The sequence below is a fragment of the Echiichthys vipera genome, assembly GCF_963691815.1.
Source record: "Echiichthys vipera genome assembly, chromosome: 4".
Classification (NCBI taxonomy): domain Eukaryota; kingdom Metazoa; phylum Chordata; class Actinopteri; order Perciformes; family Trachinidae; genus Echiichthys; species Echiichthys vipera.
The window spans coordinates 35,697,300-35,712,299 of NC_139829.1; the positions used below are offsets into that span (position 1 = coordinate 35,697,300).

At 60.8% G+C, this 15,000-nt stretch overlaps 1 protein-coding gene across 1 annotated transcript in view; it reads right to left on the reverse strand.

Annotated features, from left to right (window-relative positions):
* The window catches only part of LOC310946538 (disabled homolog 2-interacting protein-like), an 18,971-nt gene extending 4,621 nt beyond the window's left edge, over positions 1-14,350 (reverse strand). Inside the window, 17 exon segments of the mRNA XM_083913027.1 lie at positions 498-611; positions 697-962; positions 1,051-1,527; positions 2,248-2,339; positions 2,459-2,694; positions 4,613-4,802; positions 5,266-5,443; positions 5,446-5,501; positions 5,618-5,762; positions 6,095-6,239; positions 6,989-7,197; positions 8,265-8,536; positions 10,040-10,049; positions 10,052-10,211; positions 10,294-10,438; positions 14,156-14,192; positions 14,276-14,350. Coding sequence (XP_083769153.1) covers positions 498-611; positions 697-962; positions 1,051-1,527; positions 2,248-2,339; positions 2,459-2,694; positions 4,613-4,802; positions 5,266-5,443; positions 5,446-5,501; positions 5,618-5,762; positions 6,095-6,239; positions 6,989-7,197; positions 8,265-8,536; positions 10,040-10,049; positions 10,052-10,211; positions 10,294-10,431 — 2,688 coding nt within the window. The 5' untranslated portion in view covers positions 10,432-10,438; positions 14,156-14,192; positions 14,276-14,350.
* Between the last annotated feature and the right edge of the window lie 650 nt (positions 14,351-15,000).

A 15,000-nucleotide genomic window follows, 5' to 3' on the forward strand; every position in this document is an offset into this window, starting at 1 on the left:
CACACGCACACGCACACACAGACACAGAGACACACACAGAGACACACACACACACACACACACACAGAGACACACACACACACACACACAGACACACACACACACAGAGACACACACACACACACACACACACGCACACAGACACACACACACACACACACACACACACACACACACACACACACAGAGACACACACACACACACACACACACAGAGACACACACACACACACACACACAGAGACACACACACACACACACACACACACACGCACACAGACACACACACACACACACACACACACACACACACACAGAGACACACACACACACACACACACACACACACACACAGACACACACACACACACACACACACACACAGAGACACACACAGACACACACACACACACACACACACACACACACACAGAGTCAGGTCCAGTACAGCAGGTGGTTCTGGTCCAGGAGTCAGATTCAGAGTCAGAGTCTCGTACCTTCTCTACGAGGGCGTCGTCATGGCGATCGTCCTCCGTCTCGCCGTAGGAGGAGGCGGAGTTCATGTTGAGCAGCCAGGCGGCGGTCCGGTCCAGCGCACATGGAGAGGGCGCCTGCACACACAGACACACACACACGTTTCCATGACAACCCCAATAACCCCGTAATGAGCAGTCGTCATGGCGACAGCCCGGTTACCTTGGCAGCAGGTCGCTGTTTCTCGGGGCTGTCTCCTTTAGACGACGACGAAGTCTGTCTGAGCCGTGACTGGCCACTGCTCGGCCAATCAGGACTCGATGACATCATGCTCCCGGAGGCGGGGCGAGGCGGGTAGGCGGAGCCTCCGCTGAGCATGTTGGGAGGGGTCCGACCTCGAGGAGGTCCCGGGGGAGCGGAGGAGGGGGGGGGCGGCTGATCGATGCGTCTCTGAGGACCGGAGGTCTGACGAGGGGGGGCGGGGGTACCTGAGGGGGAGGAGCCACAGTGACATCATCAGGACAAACATAAACACACAGAGTGGGCGCCGCCGCCGCCGGCCCGGTCTGCTCGTACCTGTGAGCGTGTCGGAGAGCGACAGCGCTCGTCTGGAGTACTCCTCGCCGCTGCTGCTGCTGGACAGCGCCGACATCCTCTCCCCCCGCTCCCCCCCCCCCAGCCCCACAGACATCTGGGTTAGAAACGCAGGTTTGGTCGCGGCGGCGTTCCTGTCCTCGGCGTTTCCCTGTGACCCCGCCGAGCCGTCCGAGGGCGTGGTGTCCGTCGGCTGCTGCGGTTGCCGTGGCGACGTGGCGGACATGTGATACACAGGGTTCTGGAAGGAGAGGGGGAGGAGCCCCGTCCTGCGCTGCCATTGGACGTCGTCGAGGCCGTCGCTAGGGGAGGAGTCCTGCAGGTCGACCAGAGACAGACTGCGGCTCTCATTGGTCATCTCCGGCCCCTCCCTCCGGCCCCCGTTGCTCATCTCAAACCCCGCCTCCGTCTCGTTGGGCTCCGAGTAGGACGAGCTCGGCGCCGGAGAGCCCTGCAGCCCTGCAGGAAGTGACATCAGCACAGGGGTTAGAGGTCATCAGAGGCAATCAGAGGTCACACACACACACGAGCCGTCTTTCCACTGCCGCGCCGACCGGGGGGGAGCTCGAGTGCACCGGGGGTCTGAAGCCCATTCACGCCCTACGGTAAACACGGACCCCGAGGTGGTTTCATGCGTCTGTGGGTCCGTCGCCAGAGTGCTCCTGACGGAACGGAGCCACCAGAGAGCGCTGCGGCGGTACAGCGTCAGAGTCAAACCACTCGTGAAAACCAACAAAGAAGAGGGAATCGAACCGTCAGACGCTAAAGCACTGGAGGTCCGTTCATCGTCCGGCTCTCGTCACAAACTCATGAAACCTCCGTCAGGGTCAGATTTCATCGGTTTCATCGTCACCGCCACGTTCAAAACAGTCAAACCAGCTCCTCTACAGACGCCGTGTTTAAGGGGAGGAGCTGGTAACCATAACAACTGAAACAGGACGGAGGGGTGAAGGGGGGCGCCGGAGACCAGGTTTGGAACGGACGCACCACTTTGGTCTGGACCCAGAGGAGTGAGTCCCCCTTCAGAGGGGGGGCACCTGGGCCCTGTGGGGCGTGACTGATGTCAGCTGGATGGGTCGTGTTTACAGCGAGGTGGCCGCGGGCTCAGAGACACCCCGAGCTCGCGGTGGTGCGGCCGTGGAAAGACAACTGCTGAGGTCACCAGAGGTCAAAGGTCACCTGAGGCCGGCTGCAGACTGGATCCTTTGGTGACGAAGAACAAGTCTTTGTTCTCTGGAGTCGGGGACGGAAGTCTGGTGAAGTCCACCAACCTGCACACACGTGGAGGTTAAACATCACCGACAGATACAGGAGAGCGTTCAGAATCATGCTAACGTGATGCTAACGTGATGCTAACGTGATGCTAACGTGATGCTAACGTGATGCTAACCCTCCGTCCAGTCCAACGCTGCCCTGGAGCCCGATGGAGGGGTTACACGCCGCCAAAGGAGGGGACAGAGGCGGGGACAGAGGAGGCGGAGACATCGGGGGAGGAGACACCACACGCTGAGGCTCCGGCGAGGAAACAGCCACGCCCCCAGGGTTAGCCACGCCCCCGGGGTTAGCCAGGGCCGCCGACACGTCTCTGAGGATCCGAGGAAGAGGACCGAGCTTCGCCAGGCAAGACTGTGGACAGACAGACAGACAGGTAGAGACAGACAGACAGGTAGAGACACTCCACACACGTGTGTCAGGTGTGAGGTGTGAGGTGTGAGGTGTCAGGTGTGAGGTGTCAGGTGTCAGGTGTCAGGTGTGAGGTGTCAGGTGTGAGGTGTCAGGTGTCAGGTGTCAGGTGTGAGGTGTCAGGTGTGAGGTGTGAGGTGTCAGGTGTGAGGCGTCAGGTGTCAGGTGTGAGGTGTCAGGTGTCAGGTGTGAGGTGTCAGGTGTGAGGTGTCAGGTGTCAGGTGTGAGGTGTCAGGTGTGAGGTGTGAGGTGTCAGGTGTGAGGTGTCAGGTGTGAGGTGTCAGGTGTGAGGTGTGAGGTGTGAGGTGTCAGGTGTGAGGTGTGAGGTGTGAGGTGTGAGGTGTCAGGTGTCAGGTGTGAGGTGTGAGGTGTGAGGTGTCAGGTGTGAGGTGTCAGGTGTGAGGTGTGAGGTGTGAGGTGTCAGGTGTGAGGTGTCAGGTGTCAGGTGTGAGGTGTCAGGTGTGAGGTGTCAGGTGTCAGGTGTGAGGTGTCAGGTGTGAGGTGTGAGGTGTCAGGTGTGAGGTGTCAGGTGTCCGGTGTGAGGTGTCAGGTGTGAGGTGTGAGGTGTGAGGTGTCAGGTGTGAGGTGTGAGGTGTCAGGTGTGAGGTGTCAGGTGTCAGGTGTGAGGTGTCAGGTGTCAGGTGTCAGGTGTGAGGTGTCAGGTGTCAGGTGTGAGGTGTCAGGTGTGAGGTGTCAGGTGTCCGGTGTGAGGTGTCAGGTGTGAGGTGTCAGGTGTGAGGTGTGAGGTGTCAGGTGTGAGGTGTGAGGTGTCAGGTGTGAGGTGTCAGGTGTGAGGTGTGAGGTGTCAGGTGTGAGGTGTCAGGTGTCAGGTGTCAGGTGTGAGGTGTCAGGTGTGAGGTGTGAGGTGTGAGGTGTCAGGTGTCAGGTGTGAGGTGTCAGGTGTGAGGTGTCAGGTGTCCGGTGTCAGGTGTGAGGTGTGAGGTGTGAGGTGTCAGGTGTGAGGTGTCAGGTGTGAGGTGTGAGGTGTGAGGTGTGAGGTGTGAGGTTTGAGGTGTCAGGTGTGAGGTGTGAGGTGTGAGGTGTCAGGTGTGAGGTGTCAGGTGTGAGGTGTGAGGTGTGAGGTGTGAGGTGTCAGGTGTGAGGTTTGAGGTGTCAGGTGTCAGGTGTCAGGTGTGAGGTGTCAGGTGTCAGGTGTCAGGTGTCAGGTGTGAGGTGTCAGGTGTGAGGTGTCAGGTGTGAGGTGTGAGGTGTGAGGTGTCAGGTGTGAGGTGTCAGGTGTGAGGTGTGAGGTGTGAGGTGTCAGGTGTCAGGTGTGAGGTGTGAGGTGTCAGGTGTCAGGTGTGAGGTGTCAGGTGTGAGGTGTCAGGTGTGAGGTGTCAGGTGTGAGGTGTGAGGTGTCAGGTGTCAGGTGTGAGGTGTCAGGTGTGAGGTGTCAGGTGTGAGGTGTCAGGTGTGAGGTGTCAGGTGTGAGGTGTGAGGTGTGAGGTGTCAGGTGTGAGGTGTCAGGTGTGAGGTGTGAGGTGTGAGGTGTCAGGTGTCAGGTGTGAGGTGTGAGGTGTCAGGTGTCAGGTGTGAGGTGTCAGGTGTGAGGTGTCAGGTGTCCGGTGTGAGGTGTCAGGTGTGAGGTGTGAGGTGTCAGGTGTGAGGTGTCAGGTGTGAGGTGTCAGGTGTCAGGTGTGAGGTTTGAGGTGTCAGGTGTGAGGTGTGAGGTGTGAGGTGTGAGGTGTGAGGTGTGAGGTGTGAGGTGTGAGGTGTCAGGTGTGAGGTGTGAGGTGTCAGGTGTGAGGTGTGAGGTGTGAGGTGTCAGGTGTGAGGTGTGAGGTGTCAGGTGTGAGGTGTGAGGTGTGAGGTGTCAGGTGTGAGGTGTGAGGTGTGAGGTGTCAGGTGTCAGGTGCGGTACCTGGTCGAGCTCGCTCAGCAGCGTGTGCAGGCTGGACAGCTCGCGGCCGAGGTCGATGTAGCCGTCGAAGCCGGCGGTGTGGTTCAGTCCGTCAGGGTTGGAGATCTCCTGCAGGAAGCGCTGCATGCTGCTCCACTGACGCTCCACGAAGTCGTTCATGAACAGCATGTACTCCTCTTTAGTCCCGAACCTGCGACACGGGGACAGGGGACACGCTCAGGGGACACGCTCAGGGGACACGCTCAGGGGACAGGCTCAGGGGACAGGGACACGCTCAGGGGACAGGGGACACGCTCAGGGGACAGGCTCAGGGGACACGCTCAGGGGACACGCTCAGGGGACAGGCTCAGGGGACACGCTCAGGGGACAGGCTCAGGGACACGCTCAGGGGACACGCTCAGGGGACAGGGGACACGCTCAGGGGACACGCTCAGGGGACAGGGACACACTCAGGGGACACGCTCAGGGGACAGGCTCAGGGACAGGGGACAGGCTCAGGGGACACACTCAGGGGACAGGGACACACTCAGGGGACACACTCAGGGGACACGCTCAGGGGACACACTCAGGGGACAGGCTCAGGGGACAGGGACACGCTCAGGGGACAGGGGACACGCTCAGGGGACACGCTCAGGGGACAGGCGGAGACCTACTTGCTGAAGTTGGCGAGGTTCTGGACCACCTTGGCGATGAGGGTCAGGGTCCTGGCGGAGCGTTCGTCGGGGTACTCCTGCATCAGGTCGAACAGCGACGGTGACATCACAGCCGGGCACAGGAAGCGCAGGAACAACGAGGCGCTGATGAGGCGCTCGCTGATGTCCGGTCGCCCCGGTTACTGCACTCCTGACGCCACGACGCGAACACCTCCTTCAGCTCGCGGGGGAAGACCCTGAACAGAGCACGGGTGTGTTAGAGCGAGTCAAAGGTGCCGTGGCGCCCTGTGGCGCCCTGTGGCGCCCTGTGGCGCTCCGTGGCGCCCTGCGGCGCTGGTTCGGGGCCGTGTACCTGTACGAGTCCAGGATCTTGCAGAAGGCGAGCTCGCAGCACATCCGCAGGTTCGCCTGATGCTCCGAGAGGTCAGAGGTCGCACAGCGAGACGGGTCGACCTCACAGTTCTCATCAGACTCATACAGAGCTTTGATGAACTCGCCTGAACACACACACACACACACACACACACACACACACACACACACACACACAGACACACACACACACACACAGAGACACACTCACACAGACACACACACACACACACACTCACACAGACACACACACACACACACACAGACACACACACACACACACACACACCACACACAGACACAGAGACACACACGCAGGTGAGATTAGCTGTGGTCATTCTAACCCTACGTGTGTGTGTGTGTGTGTGTGTGTGTGTGTCTGTGTGTGTGTCTGTGTGTCTGTGTGAGTGTGTGTGTGTGTGTGTGTGTGTGTGTGTCTGTGTGTGTGTGTGTGTACCGAGGGCGTCCTGCAGGTACTTCTGTCCAATCAGCTTCAGGTATTCCTCGATGCTCTTCGTCGCCAGCGTGTTCTCTCTGAAGATCAGCTGGTCGTTGTCACGGCAACGGTCCACCTCTGACATCATCAGGTCCGTCAGGAAGTCCTGCAGAAGTTAAGGTGTTTAGACCAAGCCCCGCCCCCAGGTGTGGTGGGTGGTGGTCAGGTGTAGGTGGGTGGTGGTCAGGTGCGGTGGGTGGTGGTCAGGTGTAGGTGGGTGGTGGTCAGGTGTAGCAAGTGGTGGTCAGGTGTGGTGGGTGGTGGTCAGGTGCGGTTGGTGGTGTTCAGGTGCGGTGGGTGGTGTTCAGGTGCGGTGGGTGGCGGTCAGGTGCGGTTGGTGGTGGTCAGGTGCAGCGGGTGGTGTTCAGGTGCAGCGGGTGGTGTTCAGGTGCAGCGGGTGGTGTTCAGGTGCGGTGGTGTTCAGGTGCGGTGGGTGGTGTTCAGGTGCGGTTGGTGGTGGTCAGGTGCGGTTGGTGGTGGTCAGGTGCGGTTGGTGGTGGTCAGGTGCGGTTGGTGGTGTTCAGGTGCGGTGGTGTTCAGGTGCGGTGGTGTTCAGGTGCGGTGGGTGGTGGTCAGGTGCGGTTGGTGGTGGTCAGGTGCAGTGGGTGGTGGTCAGGTGCGGTTGGTGGTGGTCAGGTGTGGTGGGTGGTGGTCAGGTGCGGTTGGTGGTGGTCAGGTGCGGTTGGTGGTGGTCAGGTGTAGCAGGTGGTGGTCTGGTGCGGTTGGTGGTGGTCAGGTGTAGCAGCTGGTGTTCAGGTGCAGTGGGTGGTGGTCAGGAGCAGCGGGTGGTGTTCAGGTGCAGTGGGTGGGGGTCAGGTGCGGTGGGTGGTGTTCAGGTGCGGCGGGTGGTGTTACCTTGGCCTTCCCGGTGCTGTGCAGGATGTGGACGAGCGCGGCGGCCAGCTCCTCCTTGGCCCGGAGGCTGATGGAGGCCTCCAGGGTGTTGCAGAGCAGCAGGTAGTTGGAGCTGATGTACTCGGCGAACTCCTTGTACTGCTCCATGGGCAGGATGACGATGCTCTGGTACCGCGCCTTGATCCGCACCGTGGGCACCGCCGACTTCCCTGAACCAGGACACCACATGAGCACCTCAGCTGGAGGGTGCACACGGAGAACCAACCCCACCCCCACCCCCAACCAACCCCACCCCCAACCCTGACCCTAACTCTACCCCCAACCCTGACCCTAACTCTACCCCCAACCCTGACCCTGACACTACCCCCCAACCCCAACCAACCCCACCCCCAACCCTGACCCTAACTCTACCCCCAACCCTGACCCTAACTCTACCCCCCAACCCTGACCCTAACTCTACCCCCCAACCCTGACCCTGACACTACCCCCCAACCCTGACCCTAACTCTACCCCCTGACCCTGACCCTAACACTGCCCCCCAACCCTGACCCTAACACTACCCCCCCAACCCTGACCCTAACACTACCCCCGACCCTGACCCTAACACTACCCCCCCAACCCTGACCCTAACACTACCCCCCAACCCTGACCCTAACTCTACCCCCCAACCCTGACCCTAACTCTACCCCCCCAACCCTGACCCTAACACTACCCCCCCAACCCTGACCCTAACACTACCCCCCCAACCCTGACCCTAACACTACCCCCAACCCTGACCCTAACTCTACCCCCCAACCCTGACCCTAACACTACCCCCCAACCCTGACCCTAACTCTACCCCCCAACCCTGACCCTAACACTACCCCCCCAACCCTGACCCTAACACTACCCCCAACCCTGACCCTAACTCTACCCCCCAACCCTGACCCTAACACTACCCCCCCAACCCTGACCCTAACTCTGCCCCCCCAACCCTGACCCTAACACTACCCCCCAACCCTGACCCTAACTCTGCCCCCCAACCCTGACCCTAACACTACCCCCCCAACCCTGACCCTAACACTACCCCCCCCAACCCTGACCCTAACTCTGCCCCCCCAACCCTGACCCTAACACTACCCCCCCAACCCTGACCCTAACACTACCCCCTCACCCTGACCCTAACACTACCCCCCCAACCCTGACCCTGACACTACCCCCTCACCCTGACCCTAACACTACCCCCTGCCCCTGAAGGGTCCCTGGTCCTGAGGGGGTGGGATCCAGGTCCACCTACCCCGACTGGTGCTGGGCGTGCTCACTGAGTACCACTTCTCCAGCAGCTGCCTGCCGGTCACCGTGGCGACAGGGATGTTGACCAGCCCGACGTAGCTGCTCTTGTCCTTCTTCCTCTTCCTGTCCGTGTCCTTGTAGAGGTGCAGCGTGACGGCGCTGACGGACGGCAGGCTGCTGAAGTCGAAGCGCTCGCCCCAGAAGATGGTGTCGCTCTTCAGTTTACAGGAGGTGCGAGCGTAGAGGCAGTCGTCCAGACACAGCTCGCAGAAGTACCTGAGGCACAGGGACACTTTAGAGACGCCTCAGACCCCCCCCCCACACAGGGACACGCCTCAGACCCCCCCACACAGAGACACGCCTCAGCCCCCCCACACCTCAGAGACACGCCTCAGCCCCCCCCCACACAGAGACACGCCTCAGAGACACAGCTCGCAGAAGTACCTGAGGCACAGGGACACTTTAGAGACGCCTCTGCAGCCCCCCCCCCCCACAGGGACACTTTAGAGACGCCTCTGCAGCCCCCCCCCCCCACAGGGACACGCCTCAGCCCCCCCACACAGAGACACACCTCAGAGACACGCCTCAGCCCCCCCCCCCCCCACAGAGACACAGCTCGCAGAAGTACCTGGGGCACAGGGACACACCTCAGAGACACGCCTCAGACCCCCCCCCACACACCTCAGAGACACGCCTCAGCCCCCCCACACACACAGGGACACACCTCAGCCCCCCCCCCACAGAGACCTCAGAGACACAGCTCGCAGAAGTACCTGAGGCACAGGGACACTTTAGAGACGCCTCTGCAGCCCCCCCACAGGGACACGCCTCAGACCCCCCCCACAGGGACACGCCTCAGACCCCCCCCACCTCAGAGACACGCCTCAGCCCCCCCCCACAGAGACACGCCTCAGCCCCCCCCACACCTCAGAGACACGCCTCAGCCCCCCCCCCACACAGGGACACGCCTCAGACCCCCCCCACACCTCAGAGACACGCCTCAGCCCCCATCTTCTGGGGCGAGCGCCCCCCCCCCCCTCAGCGTTGCCCCCCCTCACCTCTTCTTGGGGGGCAGGTCCTTGGCCCCCCCCCTCACTGTTGCCCCCCCCTCACCTCTTCTTGGGGGGCAGGTCCTCGCCCCCCCCCCCCTCACAGTTGCCCCCCCCCTCACCTCTTCTTGGGGGGCAGGTCCTTGCCCCCCCCCTCAGCGTTGCCCCCCTCACCTCTTCTTGGGGGGCAGGTCCTTGGCCCCCCCCCTCACTGTTGCCCCCCCTCACCTCTTCTTGGGGGGCAGGTCCTTGCCCCCCCCCCCCCCCCACAGTTGCCCCCCCCTCACCTCTTCTTGGGGGGCCGGTCCTTGCCCCCCTCCTCAGCGTTGCCCCCCCCTCACCTCTTCTTGGGGGGCAGGTCCTTGCCCCCCCCTCAGCGTTGCCCCCCCCTCACCTCTTCTTGGGGGGCAGGTCCTCGCCCCCCCCCCCCTCAGCGTTGCCCCCCCCCTCACCTCTTCTTGGGGGGCAGGTCCTTGCCCCCCCCCCTCAGCGTTGCCCCCCCCCCTCACCTCTTCTTGGGGGCAGGTCCTCGCCCCCCCCCCTCAGCGTTGCCTCCCCTCACCTCTTCTTGGGGGCAGGTCCTTGCCCCCCCCCCTCACAGTTGCCCCCCCCCCTCACCTCTTCTTGGGGGCAGGTCCTTGCCCCCCCCCCTCACAGTTGCCCCCCCCCTCACCTCTTCTTGGGGGGCAGGTCCTTGCCCCCCCCCCCTCACAGTTGCCCCCCCCCTCACCTCTTCTTGGGGGCAGGTCCTTGGCCTCCACCACCCACAGCGTGAGCGCGTGCTCCAGCCTCCTGCTGTTGTCCTTGTTGGGGTGCACGGCTCTCCGCAGGTTCTCCATCCATTTGTCTCGTTCTGCGGCCGAACGGCACGAGAAGCACTTGGTTCCTGTGGAGGTCGTGACCTGTGGGAGAGGCGGGGTCAGAGGTCATCGCCGTGGAAACACACGTTAGAGAGGCGCAGGTGTGGCTGGGTGAGTGCGTCACCTCGAAGCAGTAGTCCTGCCCCAGGAGGGAGGAGTGCACGGGCTTGATGATCACTGATTGGTCCATCCTGAGCTCCAGCGACGACACGCAGCCGGCTCTCAGCAACGACTCCTGGCTACGGCAACGCAGCCGCCGCATCACGCCCCTGCAAGAGTCAAGAGTCAAGAGTCAAGATTCAAGATTCAAGAAGCTTTATGTATTTAAAGAGACGGGAGCAGCGGGGGGGGGGGGTGAAACGCCTCCTCCCTCTCTGCTCTGGTTAGCTCCTCCCTGCTCTGGTTAGCTCCTCCCTGCTCTGGTTAGCTCCTCTCTGCTCTGGTTAGCTCCTTCCTGCTCTGGTTAGCTCCTCTCTGCTCTGGTTAGCTCCTCTCTGCTCTGGTTAGCTCCTTCCTGCTCTGGTTAGCTCCTTCCTGCTCTGGTTAGCTCCTTCCTGCTCTGGTTAGCTCCTCCCTGCTCTGGTTAGCTCCTTCCTGCTCTGGTTAGCTCCTCTCTGCTCTGGTTAGCTCCTTCCTGCTCTGGTTAGCTCCTTCCTGCTCTGGTTAGCTCCTTCCTGCTCTGGTTAGCTCCTTCCTGCTCTGGTTAGCTCCTTCCTGCTCTGGTTAGCTCCTTCCTGCTCTGGTTAGCTCCTTCCTGCTCTGGTTAGCTCCTCCCTGCTCTGGTTAGCTCCTCCCTGCTCTGGTTAGCTCCTCCCTGCTCTGGTTAGCTCCTCCCTGCTCTGGTTAGCTCCTCCCTGCTCTGGTTAGCTCCTCCCTGCTCTCGTTAGCTCCTCTCTGCTCTGGTTAGCTCCTCCCTGCTCTGGTTAGCTCCTTCCTGCTCTGGTTAGCCCCTCCCTGCTCTCGTTAGCTCCTCTCTGCTCTGGTTAGCTCCTCCCTGCTCTGGTTAGCTCCTCCCTGCTCTGGTTAGCTCCTCCCTGCTCTGGTTAGCCCCTCCCTGCTCTGGTTAGCTCCTCCCTGCTCTGGTTAGCTCCTCCCTGCTCTGGTTAGCCCCTCCCTGCTCTGGTTAGCTCCTCCCTGCTCTGGTTAGCTCCTCCCTGCTCTCGTTAGCTCCTTCCTGCTCTGGTTAGCTCCTTCCTGCTCTGGTTAGCTCCTCCCTGCTCTGGTTAGCTCCTCCCTGCTCTGGTTAGCTCCTTCCTGCTCTGGTTAGCTCCTCTCTGCTCTGGTTAGCTCCTCCCTGCTCTCGTTAGCTCCTTCCTGCTCTGGTTAGCTCCTTCCTGCTCTGGTTAGCTCCTCCCTGCTCTGGTTAGCTCCTCCCTGCTCTGGTTAGCTCCTTCCTGCTCTGGTTAGCTCCTCCCTGCTCTCGTTAGCTCCTCCCTGCTCTCGTTAGCTCCTCCCTGCTCTGGTTAGCTCCTCCCTGCTCTCGTTAGCTCCTCCCTGCTCTCGTTAGCTCCTTCCTGCTCTGGTTAGCTCCTCCCTGCTCTGGTTAGCTCCTCCCTGCTCTTGTTAGCTCCTTCCTGCTCTGGTTAGCTCCTTCCTGCTCTGGTTAGCTCCTCCCTGCTCTGGTTAGCTCCTCCCTGCTCTGGTTAGCTCCTTCCTGCTCTGGTTAGCTCCTTCCTGCTCTGGTTAGCTCCTCCCTGCTCTGGTTAGCTCCTCTCTGCTCTGGTTAGCTCCTCCCTGCTCTGGTTAGCTCCTTCCTGCTCTGGTTAGCTCCTCCCTGCTCTGGTTAGCTCCTCCCTGCTCCATGTGAAAGTCTTTTCTAAAGGAGGAACGGTGCGATGCCGAAACATCACAGGTGTGTGTGTCTCCATAAAAACTCGATGTGGAACCTCCTCCGTGCTTTTCTGACTCTGATCCCAGGGGAGCAGATAAAGTCCATCCACCTGTTAATGTCACCTCAGCTCCTCCTCCCACCTGGTTCTGGGTCTTCCCCGAGGCCTCCTCCCACCTGGTCCTGGGTCTCCCCCGAGGCCTCCTCCCAGCTGGTCCTGGGTCTTCCCCGAGGCCTCCTCCCACCTGGTCCTGGGTCTCCCCCGAGGCCTCCTCCCACCTGGTCCTGGGTCTCCCCCGAGGCCTCCTCCCACCTGGTCCTGGGTCTTCCCCGAGGCCTCCTCCCACCTGGTCCTGGGTCTCCCCCGAGGCCTCCTCCCACCTGGTCCTGGGTCTTCCCCGAGGCCTCCTCCCACCTGGTCCTGGGTCTCCCCCGAGGCCTCCTCCCACCTGGTCCTGGGTCTCCCCCGAGGCCTCCTCCCACCTGGTCCTGGGTCTTCCCCGAGGCCTCCTCCCACCTGGTCCTGGGTCTTCCCCGAGGCCTCCTCCCAGCTGGACGTGCCTGGAACACCTCCCTAGGGAGGCGCCCAGGGACCTGGTTCTTTGGGTCCTGACCTGGTTCTATGGGTCCTGACCTGGACCTGGTTCTGTGGGTCCTGACCTGGACCTGGTTCTGTGGGTCCTGACCTGGACCTGGTTCTTTGGGTCCTGACCTGGACCTGGTTCTGTGGGTCCTGACCTGGACCTGGTTCTGTGGGTCCTGACCTGGACCTGGTTCTGTGGGTCCTGACCTGGACCTGGTTCTGTGGGTCCTGACCCAGCTTTCAGGAGCACAGGTGAGGGTAGGAACCAGGACTGAGGCAGATCCAGAGCTTTGCCTCACGCTCCATCGTCCCCTCACTTCTCTCTTCTTCGTTGGTTTGGTTAAATGCTTGGAGCGCTGACAGGGTCCGTCCCCTCTGAGCTGAGTCAGTCTGAGGCCGGTGGTCTCACCCTGAAGCTCAGAGGAGACGGACCCGCTGACAGGGTCCGTCTCCTCTTCACCCTGAGGCGGGTCCAGACCTGCAGAGCTCGTCTGTTCATGAGTTTCTTCACTGGAGATAAATAAAGCTGTCACGCTAATGCTAACGCTAACGCTAACGCTAATGCTAACGCTAATGCAGCTCAGTGGGAGAGGCTCCGTTAGCTAACGTTCAGCTAACACAGTGACATCACTGTGACATCACAGTGACATCACTATGACGTCACAGTGACATCACTGTGATGTCACAGTTAAACACATAAATAAGGATCAATGAATGTGTGAGGCTAAAATAAACACACACACACAGACGCACACACACAGACGCACACACACACACACACACACACACACACAGACGCAGGCACACACACACACACACACACACACACACACAGACACACACACACACGCACACACACACACACGCACACACACACACACACAGACGCAGGCACACACACACACACAGACGCACACACACACACACACACACACACACGCACACACACACACACACACACACAGACACACACACACGCACACACACACACACACACGCACACACACACACACACACACACAGACACACACACACGCACACACACACACACACACACACACGCAGGCACACACACACACACACACACAGACACACACACACGCACACACACACACAAACACACACACAGACACACACACACACACACACAGACACACACACACACACACACGCACACACACACACACACACACACACACACGCAGGCACACACACACACACACGCAGGCACACACACACACACACGCAGGCACACACACACACACACAGATGTATTAGCTGCTTAATGTTAGCGGCTAATTCATCTGTGTGTGTGTGTTAGCCTGCTATGTTAGCATGTATCTAGCCTAGCCACATGCTAACATAGCAGGCACACACGCAGCATCTTTGGTCATGCAAATCAGATGGAGGATGCTGAGCCCCCCCCCCCACACACACACACACACACACACAGACACACACACACACCCACAGGCACACACACACACGCACACACACACACACACACACACACACACACACACACACACACACACACACACACACACAGACAAAGGCAGTGTGATGCAGACTCACTCATCCTGAGAGGGAGGAGGTTCTGATCCATGTTTTCCTTCAGCAGCAAGACGGAGAATCACACGCTGAGACCTGTGTGTGTGTGTGTCTGTGTGTGTGTGTGTGTGTGTGTGTCTGCACCTGTCTGTCTGTCTGTGTGTGTGTGTCTGTCTCTGTTAGCTTTGCTGCTATCGATGCTCCCGTCTTCAGCTCTCTCTCTCTGTCAGCAGTGGCCCCTCCCTGCAGTGAGGCTGCCCTACTTCCTCCCCCCCCTCCCCTCCCCTCTCTCTCGCCCCCCCCTCCTCTCTCTCCCTCGCCCCCCCTCTCTCTCCTCCCCCCCCCCCCTCTCTCTCCTCCCCCCCCCCCCTCTCTCTCCCTCGCCCCCCCCCCTCCTCTCCCTCCCCCCCCCCCCCCCCCCCTCCTCCCTCACACTGTTCATTGGAGTTCGTCTGATTCATGATGATTTAATAAATGGACTTCCCGTTCACACTGATGAACCCTGATCTCACCGGGACCGGGTCTCACCTGGGGTCAGACGGGTCCATCAGGTCCGTCCTCATCAGGTCCGTCCTCCTCAGGTCCGTCCTCATCAGGTCCGTCCTCGTCAGGTCCGTCCTCGTCAGGTCCGTCCTCGTCAGGTCCGTCCTCGTCAGGTCCGTCCTCGTCAGGTCCGTCCTCGTCAGGTCCGTCCTCGTCAGGTCCGTCCTCGTCAGGTCCGTCCTCGTCAGGTCCGTCCTCGTCAGGTCCGTCCTCCTCAGGTCCGTCCTCGTCAGGTCCGTCCTCGTCAGGTCCGTCCTCAGGCTGCCGGGGCGACACAGTTTGGGCTGAGAGCGCGTCCTCCGCAGAGACTGCTTCAGCCGGCTGGA